The sequence below is a fragment of the Pan troglodytes genome, chromosome 21, assembly GCF_028858775.2.
Source record: "Pan troglodytes isolate AG18354 chromosome 21, NHGRI_mPanTro3-v2.0_pri, whole genome shotgun sequence".
Classification (NCBI taxonomy): domain Eukaryota; kingdom Metazoa; phylum Chordata; class Mammalia; order Primates; family Hominidae; genus Pan; species Pan troglodytes.
This window is the reverse complement of record NC_072419.2, coordinates 8,554,817-8,567,288: the sequence shown is the minus strand read 5'-3', so window position 1 is coordinate 8,567,288 and position 12,472 is coordinate 8,554,817. Positions and strand designations below refer to the sequence as shown.

The window sequence follows — 12,472 nt, the reverse complement described above, 5'->3', positions numbered from 1 at the left end:
TCCCTGCCCTCCATTCTCCCTATCTGAAATGCATAAGTGATGTCATGTTACTTTTCTGCTCAGAATGCTCAACCCCTCTATAACCACTCCAAGGTGGTCAAGTGACACCAGCTCCAAGGCTCAGCTTGGCCAACTGCTCTAGGCTCCATCCCTCTCCTGCCTCTGCTCTGCTCCAGCTCCTCTGGCCTCCTCTGCGTTCTGTGCATGCATCTGACTGCTCCTGTCTCAGGGTCTTGGCACTGGCTGTTCCCTTTGATTGGTGCAGTCTTGTCCCAGATATTCCCTTGGCTGGAACCTCCTCATCCTTCAGTGATCTTCCAAATGTCACCTTGCAGACAAGCCCTCCCTGCTCGCCCCAGACCCCACCGCCTTGATCTGCTCTATCCCATACCTGGCTTCATTTTATTTAGTCAGCAGCTGCACCACATCCCTTATTAACTTTCCAGCTTGTCTGGTAACCTGTCTCCTCAGCGGACACTGAGCTTCACACAGGGAGGAACTGGGCCAGTCTCATTCACTGCTGAAGCCCCAGCACCAAGAACTGGGCTGGCACATCGTCAGCAGTCCATATGTATTTGCTGAATGAATGAATGAATGAATGAATGAATCTTTCTCACTGGCTCTTAAGTGCCATGAGACCAGGGGTGGGCCTTTTCTGCTCCCCTTTGCAACCCTCTGCTCAAGGCTTGGCACTGAGTTAGGCTCAGTCCAGATGAATAAATGAAAGACTCAGGGAAGCCCTAAATATTCCAAGAATAAATGCAGTGAATGTCTGACAAGTGAATAAATGGCTGATCGAATGAACCCCAGTGCCCAATTAAGGGAGCAGAGACACATTTTTCTCTCATCTGAGCTGGGGAAGATTACAGACAATATTCTGTCTGTACATTCCTAACCCAGGGAGTTAGAGAGAGCCAATCCCTCCACCAGCCCTGCAACCTGAAGAACCCCTTGAGCTCAAAGTGGCAGCCTCCCCGCTTGCAGCCTCCCTGAGGTGCTCGGCTGTTACTCACACCAACGTCCTCTGGAAGATGTCTGATCCCAGCAAGCCAAAGCCGAAGCTGGCTGCTGCATGGGAAACCACCATTAGCACTCACTAGCTATTGCTTTGGTTTAGAGAGATGAAAGGGAGCAAGTGATCTCATGGCTCCCTTGGTAGGCTCACGCTGGAAAAATAAAAAACAGGCAGAAAACGGTTGGTTTCTCTGGGGAAGAAGAAATAGACAGCAAGAAGCATGGGAACAGTGATGAAGGCACTAGCTTTAGTACAAGAGATGTCGAGGCTGAAGTCATCATTCCGGTGCTTCCTAGCCGCAGGACCTCGGGAATGTCACGACTTCTCTGAGCCTCAATTTCCTCAACCATAGGATAGGGAATAAGAACCTTCTAGAACAGGGGTTCCCAAAGTGTGGCTGGGGAACAACAGCATCAGCACCACCTGAGAACTTGTGGAAATAGAGATTCTCAATCAGGGACTTTGGGGGTGGGGCCCAGTAATCTGTGTTTTAACAAGTCCTTTGGGGATTCTGTAGCACACTCAAGTTTGAAAAACACTGTTCTATGAACTTGGGACAGTGATAAATCATAGGGTTCCTGCAAGAATTAAAATCACAAGTGGGTTAATACACATAAAGGCATAGATAGCGCCAGGAGCACAGTAAGTGCTCAATAAATGGTAGCTGCTATTGCTGTTACTATTATCGACAATGTCCTATTCTTCCAGAAACTCATTGTCTAATCGGGGAGGTAAGACAAGTAAAAAATAATGACAACAGGGCCGGGCGCAGTGGCTTACGCCTGTAATTCCAGCACTTTGGGAGGCCGAGGCAGGTGGATTACCTGAGGTCGGGAGTTCAAGACCAGCCTGACCAACAAGGAGAAACCCCATCTCTACTAAAAATACAAAATTAGCCAGGGGTGGTGGCGCATGCCTGTAATCCCAGCTACTCAGGAGGCTGAGGCAGGAGAATCATCTGAACCTAGGAAGCGGAGGTTGTGGTGAGCCAAGATCGCACCATTGCACTCCAGCATGGGCAACAAGAGCAAAACTCCGTCTCAAAAATAAAAAATAAAAAATAAAAAAATAACAACAACAAAAACAAAAAAGAGAGATCCTCCTAGATGGGGCTGTGTAGCCACTGGGAAGCAGCATTTTAGGGATTCAGAGAAGGCAGAGTGGGACGTGCTACAGTGGTTTAGGATGGTATGCATTGTTCCATTCATTCATTCGTTTGTTCACTTGTTCAGTCAATAAACCTTTACTAAGCACCTATCCCATTCCAGGCATGGTGCCAAGTTTAGCAGCTATTTGCAGTGAACCTCAGGGACATTGGCCCTGGCCTTGAGGGGTGGGTTATGAAATGGGACAGGTGCAGAGACACCTTGAACACACCAGGGTGTCCATGCTGCGGCACCAGGAAGGATCACAGGAAGCCCCCCAACCCTGGAGGATGTCGTGCCCTTGCTGATCTCAGGAGAAGCAGGAGGTGAGCAGGTGACAGGAGGGGTCCCACTCTAGCTACCACATTGCATAACTCCAGGGGGTGCCATTCACAGAGCCCACTGTGCCTGCCACCCCTGGAGCTGGGGGACCCTGGGTAGTGCAGGGGCAGGGAGCACACCCCAGCAGTGAGGGCAGTGTGCAAGGGGGAGGAGGGCAGCCTGTGGGAGGAGGGAAGGGGGGAGCACAGTGTGGTTGAGCCGTGAAATGTGAGGACAGGGAGTGGCTAGAAGTGAAACTGTTCAAGGCAACTGGACCACAAGGGGCCCAGGAGCCTCAGGGGGCATCTGGACTTTATCGGGAGGGACAGGTAGAGCCACTGAAGGTCTTTTGGCAAAGGATATAAACGAGTCTTGCCCTTGGAAGAGTGTCCTAGGTGTGGGAGTGTGACAGGCACAAGCATGACAAAAGGAAAACACATGTGCCCAGAAGGCAGTGAAGAGCCTAGTTTTGCTGGAGAGGCGGCTCTGCTTGTTCAGGGGAGGAAAAGGCCAGGAGGCTGGGCAGGGCTCAGACCAGGAGGCCCCCTGTGGAGATCAGAGCAAGAAGCAAGGCTTTATCCCAAGAGTACCTTGGACTCACACTGCTGGGCAGGAGCGGGGCACCTGATGCTTCCCAGAGCCTTCTCTGGCAGAAGAGCTGCTCCTGCTATATGCAACTGCTTTGCCTGATATTTGCCCCATCACTCCACCCATCACCTGCACCCCCCAACTCAGGATACAGCCCTCCACTGCCCCCAACCTTGAGGTGGTCCTTAACCCTACAGCCAATCTATCAGCAAGTCCTCTTGTGTCTACCTTCAAAATATATCCAGAATCTGAGCACTTCTCAGCCCATCCCACCACTTTGGCCCAGGTCACCATCTTTTTCTGCTTGGACCAGTACCGCTACGGTCACCTACACACCCTCACCTCCTGTAGTCTGGGCTCCACATGTAGCCAGGTGACACTTTTAAAACAAAAGTCAGATCATGTCCATCTTTTGGTTCCTCATCCCACTGCGAATAAAATCCCGAGTCCTTCTAACACCCACAGGCCCCACTCCAGATCATCATGTCCTATTCTGTAATTCCGAAACCCAGAAAGCTCTAAACCATCAAAAGATTGGCACTATGCAGTTGCTGGCAAAACCTGGTGTGAACCAACATGAAGCTATTTATAGTTTTATTTATCACTCTTAGCACGGATGTCCACATGGTTCTATGCAGATGGGTTCACATGGCAGATTATGGTGTGCTGCCTCTGCTCTGCTGGGGATGAAGATCAGAGGCCTTCCAAAAAGCCGATAAAGGCTTTTCACAGAATAGTTCATAACACCTCTGACTGCAGGGGCATCTGCAAAGGACACCGAGATGCCGAGGACCTATGTCTTCCTGACCTTATCTTCTTCCTCTTCTTCCCCCTGGCCCAGCACACAGGCCTCCTCTCTGGCCCAGCATGCTCCTCTCCAACATAGCTCACTAGTTTCAGGCACCCGTTTGCATCCCCTTTTCAGAGGCAGTCCCTTCCTCTGCCTAAGACAGCCCCCCACCATTCACCTCCATCTCCTTGCAGGGTAGGAGTTGTCACCACCTGATATGACACCATGAATCACTTTATTTCTGCGTTTATGCCTGTTCCTCTCACCGGCGTCTGAGCCCCATGAAAGCCTGGGCTGATTCTTGTTTACTGCTATATCACCAGCTGGTCCTGAGCAGGGCTGGCACATAGTAGGGACTCAAGTCACTAAAAATGTGAATCAACAAACTAAAGTGCCGTCGGTGACGTACATCAGTGATGTAATGTCACCGTCTGAGCCTCTGACCAGGCTGTGAGCTTGCAGAGGGCACAGATTCTATCCTACTCATCCCGGCATTCCAGGGCCACAGCACGCCAAGGTACTCAATAAATATTTACTAAACAAAGGAAAGAGTAAAGTATACAACTTGGATCTGGGAGGATGCATCCGGTGGCGTGTGCAGGATGTCTGTGAGGACAGTAAGCCCGGGAGGTCTCTGCCCCAGTCCACATGGGATTAGACAAGGGTCTCGTTGTCTGGGAAGAGCAGGCAAGAAATTAGCACCTCTGTGCACCAAAAAAAACCCCTCATTTGGGACAATAATTAAAAACAGCATGACCCAGTGCGAGGAGGTTACAAAGGAGAGAAAGAGACATGTTGAGCAACACATTGGTGAGGTCAGTGGACATGGATTTTGCTTTGTAGTCTGGGGGGCTGTCAAATAACCAAATAATAACTGCAAGAGGGTCTGGACCAATGATGCACTTACCTTGTAGAAGAAGTGGAGCCCTGGGCTGAAAGACAAAAGAAACAAAAGCCAGTTGTTTAACTAGAAGCACACTTTTCTTATGTAACTATTTTTTGGCAAAAGGTTTGCCTCCAGGGACATGGAGAGGAAATGCTGTAATCACATCCTTGGAACCACAGGAGACCCCCATGCCCACCCAGTGGGCATCCTCTTCCACCAAGGAAGCCTGGGAAGGAGTAAGCTAGATGGTCCTGCTTTTCCACTTCTGGAAGTTGCCAGGGGTCCAAAAGCAGCCTTCAGCCTGGGAGGCGACAACCGCCCTACCTCTGTCTGGGTCTCACCTCCATTCAACCACAAACCTCAGCGGAGACCCTCCAACAAGCCTAGGTCCCAATCAGTGCCCTTCGTGGCTTGAAAACAGATTCTAGCAGGGCTGCAAATCGGGGATCAGGTGTGAACCCCGGGTCTGCTACCCACTCACTCACCATGTGACCCCGGGTGGGTCACTTCCTCTCTCTGAGCTTCTATAACTTGCAGGGTTGGGCTGAGCATCCATTTATTTACATGCCACCACTTTCCAAAAAAAGGATCTTGGAAGGAAAGAAAGTGTCCATCTGGTTCAGAGGTTTTAAACCTGTGATATGGGGTAACCCACAGAGAAGCCTCCAGGGTTCAGCAGCCATTTGACTCCCATTTTGCTGTAAAATTGTAATTAAAAAGCAACATGCACACCCAAATGCACTCTGCACCGCACTTTAATAGGCTGGAGGCTGCCACAGTGCAAGAATTCTTGCTGCTGGGTTAACGCTTGCTGCCTGGGCAGGTCCTGGATCTTCAGATGAGGTGTACCAGTTGGAAGCTGTGCTCAGCACCGAAAGTCTGAGTGGAGGCTGACAGGTTGCAAAGTGCTGGACACAAGTCATCTCTGGGAATCCAGTGATAGGACACCAGTCACCCCCTTTTACACCAGAGAGACTAGGTGACTCCTCAGGGTCACACAGCTGGGTAGTGGTTGAGTTGAAATCAGGACATTTCACTGTGAGCACTGAGAGGCTGGGCAGACCCCTCCAGGGCCTAATGAGGGAGAAGGGGGTCTAGTTATGGCGGAGGGAGGTAGTGTGCAAGGTGGTCCTAGACACGGTCCTTCGGTTTAAATTCTGGCCCCACCACCTCCTGGCTGTGAGGCCCTGAACAAGTTTTATAACTTTCCCATGCCTCAGTTTCCTCATCTGTAAAGTGGGGTTAGTAATGTCACCCATGAGGTCTGTGGTGAGCACTGACTGTTACTACAGGGAAAGCACAGTGAGCAGTGCCTGGCACATTGGAACTGCTGGGGGATACTAGCCGTCCCTGTCACTGGAGCCTGTGTTTGAGAGCTAGGCTCTGCACACAGACCTGCCACTCGGGCTGGGTGGCCTTTACCAGAGCTGCAGCCCTGCAAACTCCATTCCTCTGCAACACCTAAGCCCACAGTAATGAGCTCACGTGTGCCAGGAGCCTGGCGCGCTGCCTGGGCCTGAGACTCAGAAAGGATGGCCAGGATTTCACTATCGGCTGCTATGAATGCTTCATCCCATGGGATGGGCTGTCACCCTTGGTGGGGAAGGGACCTGCTTCCCCATCCAAGGAGGAGTCCTCCCTGTGTGGGGCTCTCCAGGAACTTTAGGGAACCCATTGGGTAGATGTCTTGGTGGGACATCTTGCAGATTCTGGAGAAGCAGGGCCTGACTCCAACCCTCCCAGACAGAAGCATCAGGCTTGGCCAGTATCTCAGAGCCAGCCCAGGAGGGAGGGAAACTTGGGAGGCAGAGGTGAAGGAGCTACTGAAGGGATACGTGATTAGTGTACAATGTGCCCAACCAAGCTCAGCTGTGCCAGGCCACAGAAAGGCAGCTCGGGACAGCACTTGTCCCTTTGGAGGCGGTGGGTCACAACCAGCATTTTAAACAGAAAAAAGAATATGACAAAAAAGAAAATATCAGTTTTAATTTTATATACAAAGGGTGTGTGTATGTGTTGGGTTGAGATGTGAAATGTATTTCTATCTCTTGTAATAAAAAAAGGTTGCAGAAATACCAGCTTAAAATTGTCTTCTCCAAGAGTGGGAAAGAGAACATGTATTTATGGCGATCCTAGAATGTGTCAGACCCGTTATTTCACATGGGCTTATTTGGATCTTGTAACTTCTCCAAGACAGGCGTTGCTAAACCCATTTTACAGATGGGGAAACTGAGGCTTCCAGAGGCCAAATTGATTGTTTACAGTATATAACCAGGGTCTGGAACCCTGGTTTGTCTGACTTCAAAGTCAGAGGCCCTGCCACAGCAACAACCAACCCTCCCAACAACCAACACACACACACAGACACACACGTAACACATGCACACAAACAAGGGCAAGCTGTGTCCTGGGTTTGACCCTGTGCCCTCCTGCTGTGCAGTCAAAGGCTATGCACCTTGCCCTGTGAGGGGGCTTTCTAGGGAGGTGGCTCATATTTCTGGGCTCACATACAATACGGGTAATAATCAGGGCTGACATTTATTGAGCACTTGTGTGCCAGGTTACTTCCCTAACATTTCCCATGCAATCACTTGTTAAGTCCTCCCAATCAAATGGTGGCGCTATTATCTCCATTCCCTCTGGCCTCCTGTCCAGGGGCTGGTCATGTAACCTAGACTTGTACCAGGAAAGCAGAAGTCTGCCGGGAGGCTCCTGGGAAAGACGATGTCCTCCCTGAGACAGGTAAGAAGAGTCCCTGCCTCCTCTCTTCCCAGGCTGGCAGCTCCCTCGCTCAGTAGTGGCCCCTTGAGGACACGGGGCCTGGGGCAGTGATGAGCATCTTGTAACCATGAGGGGGAAGCCACAGAGTGACCCACCCAGACTCTAACATGGTGAGGCCACTGCCCCAGCCCTAGCACCACTACCTCTGGACTTCTTGCTACTGGCAGAAGCTGATGTCCTTAACCCAAAGCACCTAATGGCGTCTCCCTCCGAGGACAGTCCAGGGACAAACGCTTAGGGAGGAAGAGGGGAAGGCACCCACCTTTCTTCTGTCTGATTCGGACGAGGTAGAGGGCCGCCATCAGGAGGGCCACCAGCAAGGTGCACACCACACCCACCACAATATAGATGTTCCGCTCATTAGATCCAGTGTTCTCTAGGGACCACATGGAATAGAGGCTTCACATATGCAGATTAAAAACAGAGAGAACCAAACCCACCACTGCTTTTCACCACTAAGCAGGCATCATTAACTGAGAACATCTGGCTGGACCTTCTTAGATGTCTCGAGCCACATGGGCACACTCACGGGTCTGTACACACTTGCCCACGAGGCTCATCCATGAACAGCACAAAAACCATGCTGAGGTGCCAGGGGGGAATATATTTGTAGCTGACAGCTACGGAGGAACCCCTGCTGCAGGATACAGGCAGAAATCTCACTCCTGAGGAACAGAAACGTTCCTTCTCATCTGGAGTGAACCCACAGAGCGGTCATGAGGGCACCCCAGATCCACTGGAAACTGAATCAGCAGCTGGAAGAAGGGCAGTGCGGCCAGCAGGCTCTGCACAGCTCAGGGGCTGACGACCGGTCTGTGCCCAGCACCTGGGCCGTGCACATTGGGCTCAGGAGTTAGCATAGGGGCTCTGAACAAGGACTCTTGAAATGACAATGGAGGCTTGACTGCCCACAGCACAGGTAAGGGGGTCATAGACTAGAACACAGTGGTTCATCAGAAGCAGGGCTCTAAGCCACAGAAAAGTGCTTTCAAATCTATGCTACTAAGTAGCTGTGTGACCCTGGACAAGTCAGTTAAGCCTCCCTCCAAACCCTGGCTTCTTCTTCTGTTACTGGGGCCAACAGTCATCTCTACCTCATTGGCTAACTAAGGATTATGTAACCAACCAACCAACCAACCAACCAACCAACCAACCAGCCAACCAACTGACTCTTTTATCCTCTTTCACTCAAAAAGCATTTACTGAGTGCTTACTGTGGTCAGGCCCTGAAGCTACAATGCTGAGCAAGATAATCATGGCCCCTACAAGCTGAGACTCAGAGCTGAGGGGTCATGAAGCTCATCCCCTTCAACACAGCCAGAAGCAAGTGGAGGCCCGGAGAGAGGCACTGACTTGTCCAAGGTCACACAGCCAAGTATGCAACACAGCTGGTGTGGAAAGCCGCACATCCTGTCTCCCAATGCCCTACACATCCCATGAAAACCCAGCATTGCCCAATGCCCTACACATCCCATCAAAACCTGGCATTGCCCAATGCCCTACACATCCCATGAAAACCCGGCATTGGCCGATGCCCTACACGTCCTAGGAAAACCCGGCATTGGCCAATGCTCCACACGTACTATGAAAACCCAGCATTGGCCGATGCCCTACACATCCTAAGAAAACCTGGCATTGGTGAAACCAAAGGGCCACTTTGACACAGCCCCAAGGCTGTCTTTTAGAGCTTCCCTGAAGGGTGCATGAAGGACAGAAATGGCTTCCATTCTAATCCATTCAAGGGTTCTACTATGTACAGGGCATCAGCCACATTGATAACAGGTGATGAAATATTCCATGGCTGCACTGAAATGCCAACCAGGTGCCACCATTTGAAAACAGAAGAGATGTACACCAACACCACGTTGCAAGGGCTGAGAAAATGGTACCTTGACACCCTCACACTCTCTCAGGGGAGCGACAGCATTATCTCCTCCTTACATGAGTATGCATTTTGGCCTAAAGTGTTCCTTGGGCAATCACACAGAAATAGTCACATGTGGGATGGAACATGCACAAGGATGTTCACTGAAGCACTGACTGTATGTGAGACAAGCTGCAAACACCCTGAATGACTCCACCCTGGCTTCCAGTGGGGCAGGCTCCCAATGGCAGCCAGGGAGATGAGGCAGGGGCTAGAAAGAGTAGGGAAGAGGGGCTGGGCCAGTGAGGAATGGGGAGCGTGACAAGTGTCAGGTGAAGAAGGCAAGATGCAGGACACCATGAACAGATGGGCCCCCTCTCTCCCTCTTTCCTCCTGTGATATAAATCTATGTCAAAAGATCTATCAAGATGTGCATCAAACTCTTACCAGTGGTGACTCTTGGAGTGTGGGATTTGGGGAAATGGAGCTGACATTAAAATTCTACTTTATATTTATAGACTTCTAGATTGTTCTATAATAAGCATGAATTACTACTTTTAACATTTAAAAAACCCACAAAAGTTTAAAAAAGCTGGGTCAGCTGAAATAGAGGCCTCACCAGCGGCGGTATTTGAGCCCTGCTCCTTCGGGTGGGCTGAGACCTTCAGGTCATGGCTTTTGCTGACCGCTGGCTGCCCGTCATGCTCCACCTGGCAGGTGAGCTTCACATCATCCCTGTGGGCAGATACATTCACCAGGAGCCAGCTCATCCAGTTGTAGGTACCATCCTTGTTCTCTGTAAGGGTTGAGGCCGTTTCTGTCCGGGACACGTTTCCATTCTCCAACCAGGTCAGCTGTAGTCTCTGGGGGTAGAACTTCCTCACCTGGCAGGTGACATTCACCTGGTTCTCTGCCCTCACGGGCTGCTGAGTAACCTCCAAGGTGGGTGGAACTGAAACAGCACAGGGCAGAAGTTCTGACCTTGTGGCACAGACAGATCACAGGGAGGGCTCCATAACGTAGCTCCCCCACCACGGTGAGGGCATCACCAGGACAGTGCTAGGCAGGCAGCAGGTGCTCGGACACTGAGGGTGCTCTTTGCATATGAATGAAATTACTAAGCACAACGCCCAGCACACAGTAGGTGCTCATGGACTGGTAGCTCCTACTAGGCTAAGAATGAGGGAAATCTATAAGCACCACCCCCGGCATGCAGTTGGAATGTTGTAACTGTAGCAAAATAAAGAAAATCACCAAGCACATAGAGGCTTAGCTCATAGTGGGTGCTCATTAACTGTGTTTGCGATCAGTGAAATAAACGAAACGGCTAGCACAGTCCTTGGCACCTGGTGGGTGGTGTGGTCGCCCAGCCACTGCCATTAAAATGTTAGTAAGTGGCTGGCACCTCTAGGGGCATGGGAGGTGGGCAGTCAGGAATTTAGGTTCCAGGCATTTCAAGCCCTGGAGCAAGAGTAGAGCTGGATGAGTGGATGGGGGTGGGGGGTGGGCTTGGCGGTCAGGTGTGGGCTTGGGCTGGGTGAGGGTCTTCTACCTCGGATGGTCTCAGACAAGTTGGCAGTCCCACGAAGAGGGTCCCCCTGCAAGGTGACGTGGGCCACCTCGCAGATGACTTGAGAGTGAACGTCCTCGCGGGTCAGCACCACCTTGGCTGTGCTGTGGATGCTGTAGGACACGCTCTCTCCTACGGGGTCCACGTTGGTCTGGAAGTCTGAGAGCTGATTCCCATTTTTGAACCATTTCAGGGTGATGTCTCTGGGTGAGAAGCCGTGGGACTCGCAGGTGAAGCTCACTGTGTGCTGAGGTGTGGCCCTCGCCGCAGGGCCCGATACCACGGGGGCAGAGGGTTTGGCTACAAAAGGACCATCGATAATCAGGAGACATGACTCAGATGACAATCACTAACGATAAGTGTGTGACACGTTAAGAACCTTCTGAGACATTATTTTTTATCCTTCCAATAATGTGGAAGGATTAATGAGGGCGGTGTCCTTATTGTCATTTTACAGAGCAGGATGCAAAGGTTGGGAGAGGTGAGGACCCATGTGAGGTCAGACAGTGTAGGGGCAGGGCCCAGAGGGAAGTCCAGGCCTGAGTTCAAACTTCTCCACTCCACACAGGGTGACTTCCAGCAATTTGGGCACAGTATCAAAATTAACGATCCATCTCATCCTTGGTATTAACTCTTTCTACCCTGCCTCCCCTGGCAACAGTGCCAACCTCAGAGAGAGCGTTTATAGAGGTCAGTGCAGGGAGTAAGTAGCAACATGGCACCATCATGAGAGCTGGAACCAGGCCGCTCGGCCCATGAGAGGGGCGGCCTGGCACACCCAGCTCCTTGTCTATAAAATGGGACAGCAGCATTTCTCCTTCCTGGGATGCAGCGAGGATTAAATGAGGCAACAGAAGCAGTTTTGCTTTGGATAAACACAGAAGATGCTTCACAAAAATAAGCAAAAACAGATCTAACTTTAACCCAGACTTTATTCATATCCAAAGCTCTCTCTTCAGGTATTTATGAATTTACTTCATATTTTTCATTTTCTCCACAAATATTCCAGCAGGGTCTAATCTGTGCCAAGTGCTAAATTTGAAAGGAAGGGATACTGTTCTGAATCTGCGGTCTTCTTTGGTGTCAGTTTTGGATAGACACTAAAGATCACCAAGTGTGGAGAAAGCCAAAGTGGTTAATTATCAATTAATTACACAGACACAGGGCGCCCAAGCAGGCAGAAGCACTTCCTGGGTCCTGAAAGCACACAAATGGCTGAATCAGAACGCGGGCTGTTTCTCCCTGCAGATGGGTCCTAAACGTGTCTCCAAATTGCTAATCATTACCCCGTACCTCCTATCGCAGTCACCAGGAAGCACATATCACACATACTTGCATTTGTAAATATTAACTTCTCCCTAACACCCATCAAACATTTTGAGGGCACAGTAAGGAGGGTGTCACTTGAAGAAGTCAAGTCATTGAGGCCAGCGGCCTGGATGTCCCCACAGGGCTGAGGGGCTGCAATCAGTTCCCATTTATCCAGGGCTTCTCTGGAGCTGGACACTGGCT

The 12,472-nt window shown here is 50.7% G+C and overlaps 1 protein-coding gene across 15 annotated transcripts in view; it reads right to left on the bottom strand.

The window, feature by feature from the left end:
- Positions 1–12,472, bottom strand: part of SIRPA (signal regulatory protein alpha) — a 45,640-nt gene that overhangs the window by 7,283 nt on the left and 25,885 nt on the right. For 14 of the 15 annotated variants that reach the window (XM_016937315.4, XM_063803315.1, XM_063803313.1 and 11 more), the window contains 4 exons: positions 10,943–11,260; positions 10,010–10,342; positions 7,789–7,902; positions 4,767–4,791 (listed from right to left, as the gene is read on the bottom strand). In XM_016937315.4, coding sequence (XP_016792804.1) covers positions 4,767–4,791; positions 7,789–7,902; positions 10,010–10,342; positions 10,943–11,260 — 790 coding nt within the window. Of the gene's footprint in view, positions 1–4,766; positions 4,792–5,482; positions 5,820–7,788; positions 7,903–10,009; positions 10,343–10,942; positions 11,261–12,472 lie in introns of those variants that run through there. The other variant, XM_054674414.2, reaches the window with a different exon arrangement.